The sequence below is a fragment of the Periplaneta americana genome, chromosome 6 (genome assembly GCF_040183065.1).
Source record: "Periplaneta americana isolate PAMFEO1 chromosome 6, P.americana_PAMFEO1_priV1, whole genome shotgun sequence".
Classification (NCBI taxonomy): domain Eukaryota; kingdom Metazoa; phylum Arthropoda; class Insecta; order Blattodea; family Blattidae; genus Periplaneta; species Periplaneta americana.
Genome location: NC_091122.1, coordinates 27,174,379 through 27,186,793, shown reverse-complemented (window position 1 = coordinate 27,186,793; position 12,415 = coordinate 27,174,379). Strand labels below are relative to the sequence as shown.

Sequence of the window (12,415 nt, the reverse complement as noted above, 5' to 3'; positions counted from 1 at the left end):
TCTAATTCAGTGTACTGAAAAAATTGACGCACCATTATCATTTTTCTTTTTCCTTCTTAGCTTTCATTGATTCTTTACTTGAAATTTTTTTTCTTCTGTAAACTGTCATTGTTTGTTTGTATATTTGTTTGCCTTTTTTCTTACTCTTTTAGCTCTCATCATCTATTAGTTCTTGTATTGTTTTGTATGCTTTGTCTAATGGCAGCCTTTAATTTGAGGAAGCTCCGATAAATAAATAAATAAATAAATAGATAAATAAATAAATAAGTAAATAAATAAATAAATAAATAAATAAATAAATAAATAAATAAATAAATAAATAAATAAATAAATAAATAAATAAATAAATAAATAAATAAATATGAGGGGAAAAGTGATTGAAATACGTACGTACATTTGGAATGATGAAACTAAACTTTTTTTTTACAGGTCTTAGGCCAATATTGTATGAAAAATACTTCTGGCTTACAAAAGAAGCTGTCAATTTTTTTCTAACATTTGCAACCTCGTATTTTTGCAAAATAAGTGTATGGGTACCATCAAAACAAAAGCGAGAAGTTTCCTTGAGCTTGAAAATGATTACACAGGTTGTGTATCGAATACATAGCCCAGATTTGAAACGATTCTTTCTGCAAAACAGACACATTTATCAAATAATATTTTTTTTACTTTATTACCGATTTTTTTAATGTTAAACGTTGTTTATATTTTTAAATACAAAATAAATATATGTTAATAAATTTGTTTTTGTTTTATTTTGTAAATCATCTCGTGATACATCTCAGCCCTTTTTAAGACACAACCCCTCCCCCCTTTTGGAACCACCGAGTTCGCTGTTGTGGTGAATCAGTTCAGCAGAAACTAAAATCATCTATTTACGAGCCAGTGTGATACGCTATCACTTTCCATATACAGGGACATCATTTTATTTTTACTAACATTTTTAATATTAACCTGGCTCTACCTTTGGATCAACACTGTTTGCTACCCCCTTCCACGACTGGAGTTCGATGATACTGGCGTAATATACAAACAAATCACTTTACTAGGTATAGAAGGGAAGAAAAGTAGTTCATCCATTTACGTAAACTAGGAAATATCGCGATTTTGAGTTTGATCATTTTCATTAGGTTTTTGTTTAATCAAAATACAGTTCAGTATTAACAATGAGTGTTTTTACTCACGAACTGAGCTATTCATTCGGATGTATTCATTATGCAGTGTATATTATACCGTCTACAGCACATAAGCGTAAACTTTAGAGAATGAAGTTAAATTGAAAAATAATCATAATTTGGATATTTAAACACTTTTTTAAAATGGTGGCCATTCATTTCGATACAGACTTCAGTTCTAATGTGCATATTATCGCACTATAGACTATTGTACCAAATCCCAATTATCAGTTTCGTCCTTCGTACTAGTAACTCACGTTGAAATAATTCAGTACCTACTATATGAAAGATTACCTCACGTACTGTAAATTCAATCTTCACTTCTGCCCGATCCGAAAAGATAAAATTACTCAGACATACTATCTACTGTCCGTGCAAGTGGTTACGTCGTAGGATTGTAGAAAGGGAGGAAATCATGTGACAGTTAATTACTTAACGAGGCCCTTTTATTTAAGTTATTTTAAATAGTTGTATAATATTACGTAGAAGTCCAATTCCTAACAGAAATTAATGTTCTCAGAAAAGAGCTAAGATAGCCCAGCCACTAGCTGGCGAATAAAAGCTGGTGGGGGAAACCGGGATATGACGTAGGCAAATGGACAACAGTACCTGTGCGAAAATGATTCAATATTGAAAGCTCTTTCGTCACTGGAAAACGCGAACATATTTTTGGAACGTACTGTTTACTATGACCGTAAGGCTACTATGTCTGTATATGCGGTCTTGGATCTGTGTGGAGGACGGGTGAACTTCATTAGTAGAAGGGGTGGAAGTGAAGTACATTAAAAAACTCAAGTACAATAAAAATTGAAGTAAAAATAAAATGATGTCCCTGTATATTCTGCTACGCCTACATATAGGCCTATGTATATATATATATATATATATATATATATATATATATATATATATATATATATTACTCCGTTATGTATATTATTTAGTAGATTATTTAGTGTCGATGAAGTCAAAATGGTATTTGCGAGATGAGACAGTTTTCTCTGTGTGATTACCTGACATTCGGTGTACAGTTGGAAAAAACCTTGGTAATAATTCAATCGAATAAACGGGCGTACTGGAATTGATTCCCAAATCTGTGAATCGGTTCCCAGTTCGTCCCAGAGCTATACCCGAATTGGTTCGAGGTTGATTTCATCTATGTACTGCATTTGCTTCTCGCGCTAGATTAAGCCAGAGAACATTTCCTCTCCCATTTTATACAAACTTAGGACTGTCAACTACTGTCTACGGTAGTAGGTAGCATAAATTTTTTGTGCTTGGCGGAAACGCTGCGTCGAATGACTTCATAATTTTATTTAAAGTTGCAATATCATAAGTGTCGTGGTTATGTTATTAATATCTGAATCAGAAAGTTTCACGAAGCACTTACATCCTCTTTTAACACAAATATATCTTTCCACACCACCAGATAATGTTTTCTGAAAACCGATCATTCACCACTAAGAGTTTCTTCCTCTTTTCACCGAGCATAGTAGTGAAATCCATCACTAAGTGCAATACGGCTGTCCTGCACTTCCACTCCCACTACTCTGATAATCACTGAAACTTATGATCGGTATTTATATTTTAAAGTATATAAAACCACGGGTCATGATCGAATATAAGTGGTGTTATAGGCAATAACAACTACCTCATCCCCGTTGTTGATATTTGGACATTGTCACTACGCTGCTACATGATCGATTAACATCTCTTCCCACACAGCCTTGGAATCTACTCACGTTGTTGATATTTGAACATGAGGAACCTACTCACGTTGTTGATATTTGAACATGAGGAACCTACTCACGTTGTTGATATTTGAACATGGGGAACCTACTCACGTTGTTTATATTTGAACATGGGGAACCTACTCACGTTGTTGATATTTGAACATGGGGAATCTACTCACGTTGTTGATATTTGAACATGGGGAACCTACTCACGTTGTTGATATTTGAACATGAGGAACCTACTCACGTTGTTGATATTTGAACATGAGGAACCTACTCACGTTGTTGATATTTGAACATGAGGAACCTACTCACGTTGTTGATATTTGAACATGGGGAACCTACTCACGTTGTTGATATTTGAACATGGGGAACCTACTCACGTTGTTGATATTTGAACATGAGGAACCTACTCACGTTGTTGATATTTAAACATGAGGAACCTACTCACGTTGTTGATATTTGAACATGAGGAACCTACTCACGTTGTTGATATTTAAACATGAGGAACCTACTCACGTTGTTGATATTTGAACATGAGGAACCTACTCACGTTGTTGATATTTGAACATGGGGAACCTACTCACGTTGTTGATATTTGAACATGGGGAACCTACTCACGTTGTTGATATTTGACCATGAGGAACCTACTCGCGTTGTTGATATTTGAACATGGGGAACCTACTCACGTTGTTGATATTTGAACATGGGGAACCTACTCACGTTGTTGATATTTGAACATGGGGAACCTACTCACGTTGTTGATATTTGAACACGGGGAACCTACTCACGTTGTTGATATTTGAACATGGGGAACCTACTCACGTTGTTGATATTTGAACATGGGGAACCTACTCACGTTGTTGATATTTGAACATGGGGAACCTACTCACGTTGTTGATATTTGAACATGGGGAACCTACTCACGTTGTTGATATTTGAACAAGGGGAACCTACTCACGTTGTTGATATTTGAACATGGGGAACCTACTCACGTTGTTGATATTTGAACATGGGGAACCTACTCACGTTGTTGATATTTGAACACGGGGAACCTACTCACGTTGTTGATATTTGAACATGGGGAACCTACTCACGTTGTTGATATTTGAACACGGGGAACCTACTCACGTTGTTGATATTTTGTTTGGGAACCAACTGAAGAACAGCGGGATAAACAGCCCAAGCGAGAATCGAACCCACTGCCAAGCGCAGATCCGATTCAGCAGGAAAAAGCGCCAATCTCCAGAGCTACGCCGGTGGCTTGACATAGCTTTTATTGAATTATAAATAAAAATAAAGTTGGTGCGTTGACAACATTTCTGACTCGTGATCCATTACGAATTGAGAGAACAGGCGAGCATGACTGTACAGGTTGCTTTATGCAGTGGCAAGTCACCCCTGTAATTTAGAATTGTTCCGACTTCTTACTTGTGTTCACCGTGTTATAAATTTTAATGGAATATTTGAAGTCATGAAAGCCGGTTGGCTGTAGAACAACGCTATTAAGACAGTAATGAGGTTGGCATCATGGAAAAAGCACCCCCGCGCTTTCAGTACTTAGTCAAGTATATCTCGTTCGGAGGGGTTCAGTTGGAGGACAGACCATTCTCCATACTTTACTTCCTTTATCAAATTATCTTTATATTGCCTTCAATTGGATGCTGGTTTGGACAGGTCATGTACTTGATATTTCACTGGGGAGACTTCAAACAGGTTTTGCAGACTGCGATCCCCATGATACCCATCACAGCCTGTGTGTGGTCAGCGATCTATTTTAAGTACGTAAAAAATAATTTAATATCGTTTGTTGCTTTACAGTTTGATATATCTATTCAATTTATGACATTATTGTTATTATTATTATTATTATTATTATTATTATTATTATTATTATTATTATTACTAGCCGTACCCGTGCGCTCCCCTGCACCTGTTAGAAATAAATATAAAGTAATTACATAATTAAAATAGGACATTTTATTCCAGGGAACATTTGTGTTTGATAGAAGGATAAATCTATACTAATAATAAATCTGTAGGCGAAATTTTTCTGGTAATTTTCGATTTTCCAAAAATAATTGGTCCTAACATATATAATTAACTACCCTAAAACCGAAAATCGCTTTTTTGAAATTTTTGTTTGTATGTCTGTCTGTCTGTCTGTCTATGTTTCTTACCTTTTCACGCGATAATGGCTGAACGGATATCGATGAAAACTGGAATATAAATTAAGTTCGTTGTAACTTAGATTTTAGGCTATATGACATTCAAAATACATTATTTAAAAGGGGAGTTATAAGGGGGCCTGAATTAAATAAATCGAAATATCTCGCTTATTATTGATTTTTGTGAAACATGTTACATAACAAACGTTTCTTTAAAAATAATTTCCGATAAGTTTTATTCCTTGAAAAATTTTGATAGGACTGATATTTAATGAGATAAATGAGTTTTAAAATTAAAATAACTGCCATCTAAGGCCGTGTAATGAATTAAAAAACAAATGACTTCGTCTATAAGGAGCCTTGGACAGCAACAATCGAAAATTATGAAAGATAGCCAACGGAGAATGTTTCTGTGTTTGTATGAAGTAATATCGGAAGCTAAATTAACCGATTTGTATAATTAATTATTATTTCACCATTGGAAAGTGTAGTTTCTCTAGATGGAAATAATGCTATAATGTTATTGCAGTAACGTCTGATATAATATAATATAATATAATATAATATAATATAATATAATATAATATAATATAATATAATATAATATAATATAATATAATATGATATGATATAATATAATATAATATAATATAATATAATATAATATAATATATGTAATGTAATATTATATAATATAATTTAAGTTATTTGAAGGGTTCAGAACCATAGTGGGCCAAACGCCATTTACTGAATACGTAGAAAACAAGGGTTAAAATTAAGTTATTACCATAATTCAATGGAAACCTATAACAAGTAAAATAAAATATACACATTAAATCTAAATGATGTCAATGTTCATTAAACTATGGTTGCATGTAATAAAAATTAGAAACATGTTAAAGGAATTGTTATTGCACCAATGAGTGTCTCTGGACCAAAAGGATCGCATTTTAATTATTTGGATGCAATTTAAATTAAGTAACATATTAAATGATTTATCCTTCTACCAAACACGTATGTTCCCTGGATAAAATGTCCTATTTTAATTATTAATTTCTTTATATTTATTTCTAACTTGTGCAGCGGAGCGCACGGGTACGGCTAGTCGTTTAATATGTTACTTAATTTAAATTATATAAAAAAATTAAAATGCGGTCATTTTGGTGCAGAGAGAAATCATTTGGTGCAATGATAGTTACTTTAACATGTTTATTAATTGTTATTACATGCAACCATAGTTTTATGAAGATTGACATATCATTTATTTTTAATGTGTATACTTTATATTACTTGCTATACGTTTCAGAAGTTAGTGTAATAACATTGTAGAATTATGTCCATCTAGAGAAACTACATTTTCCAATGGTGAAATAATAATAATTAAACAATTAATTAGCTTCCGATATTACTTCATACAAACACAAAAACATTCTCTTACGCTATGTTTAATAGCTTTCGATTGTTGTTGTCCAAGGCCCCTTATAGACGAAGTCATTTGTTTTTATTTCAGTACAGCGCCTTAGATGGCGTTGTTATTGTAATTTTAAAACTCATTTATCTCATTAAATATAGTCCTATCAAAATTTTCTATAGAATAAAACTTATCGGAAATTATTTTTAAAGAAACGAGTGTTATGTAATATTTTTCATGAAAATCAATAATAAGCGAGATATTTTGATTTATTTAATTCAGGCCCCCTTATAACCCCCCTTTTAAATAACGTATTTTGAATGCCATATAGCCTAAAATCTAAGTTACAAGGAACTTAATTTATATTCCAATTTTCATATAAATTGGTCCAGCCATTATCGCGTGAAAAGGTAACAAATATCCAGGCAGACAGACAGACATACAAACAAAAATAAAAAAAAAGCGATTTTCGGTTTCAGGATGGTAAATTATTCATGTTAATACCAATTATTTTTGGAAAATTGAAAATTACCAGATAAGTTTTGGCTACAGATTTATTATTAGTAGAGATTATTATTATTATTATTATTATTATTATTATTATTATTATTATTATTATTATTACGAGGTCTTTATTTCGCTATAAATGTTGCTCACGTAATGCCGTATTGGTCCTATATGATTACTACTAATTAAGATAGTGTATGAATGCATGACATTACATGGTGAAAAAAGTCACGAAATTACTGTCACATTTTCAACCGTAAGTACGATATTTTATTACTTTTTCACGAAATCTATACTAATAATAAATCTGTAGCCGAAATTTGTCTGGTAATTTTCGATTTTACAAAAATAATTGGTCCTGACATATATAATTAACCACCCTGAAGTTGAAAATCGCTTTTTTGAAATTTTTGTTTGTACGTCTGTCTGGATAATGGCTGAACGGATTTCGATGAAAATTAGAATATAAATTAAGTTCGTTGTAACTTAGATTTTAGGCTATATGGAATTCAAAATACGTTATTTAAAAGGGGGGTTATAAGTTGGCCTGAATTAAATAAATCGAAATATCTCGCTTATTATTGATTTTTGTGAAAAATGTTACGTAACAAAAGTATCTTTAAAAATCATTTCCGATAAGTTTCATTCTTTCAAAAATTTTGATAGGGCTGATATTTAATGAGATAAATGAGTTTTAAAATTAAAATAACGCCATCTAAGGCGCTTCAATTGAATAAAAACAAATGACTTCGACTATAGTCTATAAGGGGCCTTGGACAACAACAATCGAAATCGAAACATAGCCTACAGAGAATGTTTCTGTGTTTGTATGAAGTAATATCGGAAGCTAAATTAACCGATTTGTATAATTAATTATTGTTTCACCATTTGAAAGTGTAATGTCTCTAGATGGACATAATGCTATAATGTTATTACAGTAACTTCTGAGTGAATTGAGGACAGGTAAGATTAAAATAGCTTCTTATGCACAGAAAACTTGATAGGCTATTCTGTATATTCGTTTCCTGAGTTTCTTAAAATAATGTTTATGTAAGTTACACATTCATTTTAATCTCAGAGAATTAACGAACAACGAGAGTGTATTGATTTAGTATGCATTAAAATTAAAACTGACATTCTTATAATGCACTTTTACTTCTCAGGCAAATCTAAAAATTAACATGAATACAGTTTTAATAACTTCTCTTCTCTTTATCTATTGAATCAATTCTGGCCATCCCTGAATATAGCTCGACCAAGCGGCATATACCACCTCTTTCGTCTGTCTCTTTCCTTTCCGCTGTAAAGCGTTCAGGCTCTCCTGGGCTCTAAAGCGCGCGCTTGCTTCTGTGGGCATCAATTGACATGCCTGCTTTAAATGAACGAGAACCTAACGTGAAGTGAAAAACAAATTTCTAAGTTTGATGTCCTCTACACACATTAATCGCATTACGTAGACTTCGTCTCAACATATTGATGTAGAAAGTTTATTTGCGTTTATCCAGATTTCCAAAAACGGAATTTAATTTTTATACATGTTACAGGATCAAAAGGAAGTCCTTCCAAGAGTTGATTCTTATTGCTGACCAGTTCGTTTGGGAACATCTTCCAAAATGGAACCCTCAGACTGGCTTGCCTACCAAGGCAGGTTTCATCGCATTTGCTGCAAAGTATGTAAACTTTACAGCTCTAACCTGTACGATACTTGCATGGGCTTACATCATTTACCGGAGCTATCAGTCTCCAGAAAGACTTGGATTCAACGTCTGGTTACCGTTTGATGTATCAGACAGTCCGACTCATGAGATCGTGATGTTTTATCAGGTAAGTTGATATTTTCCATTCCTATTCGTTACAGCAATAGCTTTTATTTTACCTTGCGGTAGATGAGTGATTTTGACCATGGAACTGTCAAGCAGGCGAATTCTGCTTGTTGTTTGGAACAGGCCTCGCATTTTTCATTGACTATTACTAGACTTCGTTGAATTGCCACACGCAGCATGCAATCAGGTTGCCGATGTACGGTAGTATAGAGGAGGTGAGCGACCGTCCGGTCTCGTAGTATAAGCAGTTCATGTTAAGAGTTGTGACCGATCCAAATAGATAGAGCAGCTGCAGCTAATGTATACCTATGTAAGCACTTGTTTTTGCATTACTGTGGTTGGAACAGTCAAAGCTTAACATTTGTTCAGTGCAGACAAACATTCAATCAAACATGCTACAATAAGAGTGTTGCTGTTCCAAATAATATTTTCTCCTGGAATACCCTTACCCCCGCAGCCAGTCTTGACCCGTTGGGGAACGTGGTGGGATGCTGTTAATTATTATGCAGAACATTACGGCAAAATAATGGAGGTAATTGATGCATTGGATAGCACAGACAGTTCCGCTGTTGCAGCTGTAAAATCATTGCCTTCTGAAGAGCTATTGGAAGATATTCTGTTCATTGATTCTAATTTTAAAGTCGTGTCCAAAAGCATCACCCTGTTAGAATCGTCTAAACTACAATTCTCAGAAGCTCGTAATATAGTGTTTAAAGTAACACAAACCATGATCCAAAATAAGAATTCACTAATTTCAGAAAAAGTGAAATGTAAGTTGAGAAACGTTATTGCTAAAAATTCTGCCTATTCACAACTTCGTATTATAAACGATGTACCATGAGGTCACGACAAGACGTCTGAACTTGGTGTACTAAAAAGTAGTGACTTCCCGTTCTTCAAATATGCACGTATTACATCGTGTGATGTTGAACGTACATTTTCCCAAAATAAAAACTGTTTAAGTGACCATCTTCACTCCAATGCACATATTCAAGGATGATGTGAGTATCTTACATTAAATTTTAAGAGTTAATATATCTCACTATAAAATAATTGTGTATTTACATGTTTAGACATTTCCTACTTCAATGATCATTCATTATATTTCTTGAATGCAGGATACAGGTTTTATTGTAACCGCAGTATACTGCTCAGTGTTTACATCAGAGGCATACTCCATCCTTTGCACGTCCCGTCTCATACAGTCTATACCGCGTGCGCAGTAAACCTTGCGATTCTCGTGGCAATTCCACGAAATCTATTACACTCCTACTACGTCATACTACTTTTGACCAATAAAACGGTACGAAAGGACGTATTTCAACCAATCATGGCTGCTTATCGCACAATTTTATCGCGTCCCTAGCATTTGTTTAATTTCATCGCGTCCCTAGCATTTGTTTCTTTGTTTGCCAACATTTGAAACTGCGCTGGTCTGGACGTCAAAAAAAAAAAAAAAATATATATATATATATATATATATATATATATAAAATTACAAACCACTCCAGTTGATGCACAGCAGTTTCAAATATGACTCGCATTGGCATTCAAGAATAAGAATTAATAAAAATCACTGATCATACCTATGCATCTTCTGAAATCCTATTTACAGATAAATGAAGAATACCATTCGGAAATCCTGAATAAGTTGAATACACCATGTAGGCCTAAATCAACGAGTTCCACTTCTATTACGCACACGTCCAATATAACATCAATTGAACCACCAACCACATTCAAATTTGAAAATTGTACATTTAATAATTATTCCTTTTAAAATTATTCATGTTTATTTTTTATGTCATCGTCGTTAATTAAAACTTTTCTAACACTTGTGTATATTATTTAGGCTATGTTATAGCTTCTGCTATATGATATTATGGATAGTCACGTATCAGAGATTGTTTAATATTAAGATTTATTGAAAATCATCTGTCAAGTGACGTTGATTACTGGGATTCGGATAATTGAAGTGGAATGAAACTGTTTTAATAAAAATGAAACTGAATCAACAAAGCTTTCTTGACTAGTAACATTGCCATCGTGTATAGATCGAGAACTTCTCGACGAGAAGGCATTGCTAGTAATCATAACTCACTACTGCCATCTAGCATGCATCTAGCGTAATATTTGTAATGTTGAGATGGTACAATAATACATTTGAAGACAGTTTTATTTTCGTAAGTCAATTAATATTTTATTGTATTGGAGTAGTTCGTTACTTCTAATCTTTATATACTTTCTTCTAATCGTGTAATAGTCAATTAAATCCCACTCGAATTTTTTATTTTCTCTAAATAAATCAAAACATCTAGTGAGATTACTGTTGACTATTACACTTTTACTACGTCATACTATTTTTGGCAAATAAAACGGTACGAAAGGACGTATTTCAAACCATCATGGCTGCTTATCGCACAATTTTATCGCGTCCCTAGCATTTGTTTAATTTTATCGCGTCCCTATACTTGTTTTTTTTTTTTAAGATGGGACATGACAGGAGCGTTGCGATCGGAAAAACAACTGAATGCCACATAGCGTGGTAGGTCTGTTGCTATGGTAACAACGGTCGAGTTGCCAAACTTACCGTTCCTACGAGGTGACTGCTTAATTAGCTTAATAGCTTTCTTGGCGACATTTATTGTGCACACAATGTTAGCATTGGTACGTTTCGTGTTTGATTCTCTGTCGAATTTTGTATTGTTTTCTTACCTTCGCGTCAATTGTCGATGTATGTTTTAACATTACGTCATCTTAACGTTAATTGCTAGACTAGACGTCATTTCGGAAGGCGGTTAGCTTCTATATGCGCCGTAGCATTTCTGGTATGTGACGTCACAAGCTTGTACAGTAGAACCAATCAGAATCAGTCTATAACAAGCACTTCCTGAGTTCGTTTGTTCACGTGCGAGTGTTTCAATACATTGAATAAGTAAAACTAACATTTACTGTGTGTATGTAAGGTAAATAAATGGAAGAAGAGACTGTAAAAACAGAAGTATTACACAAGCAGGCGCGGAAAATAGTGTTTAAGGTGTATAATTATTATAAAAACGTTAACGAGCAGAACGCTGCCGGCCATCTTGATGCTGGCAGCAACGTTGCCAACGTGCAAGAAACGACTGCAGAAGCATGTGGTGTAGGATTGAGAAACGTGCAAAGAATATTGTTAGTGAAGGAAAGAGGGTTTGTTTGGTGTCATGCTTACAGTAATCAACGGCTAAGGTCATTATTGTCTTTTGATAATTTAAATTCTCTCCTGCGCTATTTGTATTGCACGTGCGTGAAGTACGATGTGGCAATGTTGTACGCTGCCTTGCTCTCTCTATCTGTCTCTCTCGACGCAAACGCTAGCAGACAACCCGCCTTCCGAATTGCCGTCGACTTTAGCTTCCATCAGTTGGCAGCGTGGTAGTCCATATTTGCAACATAGGACTGTAGTTCCAAGCTCGGCCACTTAACTGTCATGTCCCATCTTATAAAAAAAATAAGTATAGCATTTGTTTCTTTGTTTGCCAACATTTCAAACTGTGCTGGTCTGGGCGTCAAAAAAAAAAAAAAAAAAAAAAAAAACAGAAAATTACAAACCACTTGA

The 12,415-nt window shown here is 33.9% G+C and overlaps 1 protein-coding gene across 1 annotated transcript in view; it reads left to right on the top strand.

The window, feature by feature from the left end:
* The first annotated feature begins 4,431 nt into the window (after nucleotides 1-4,431).
* The window catches only part of LOC138702189 (putative odorant receptor 92a), a 29,892-nt gene continuing 21,908 nt past the window's right edge, over nucleotides 4,432-12,415 (top strand). Inside the window, exons 1-2 of the mRNA XM_069829795.1 lie at nucleotides 4,432-4,689; nucleotides 8,539-8,818. Of these exons, the coding sequence (XP_069685896.1) occupies nucleotides 4,439-4,689; nucleotides 8,539-8,818 (531 nt within the window). The 5' untranslated portion in view covers nucleotides 4,432-4,438. The remainder of the gene's footprint in view (nucleotides 4,690-8,538; nucleotides 8,819-12,415) is intronic.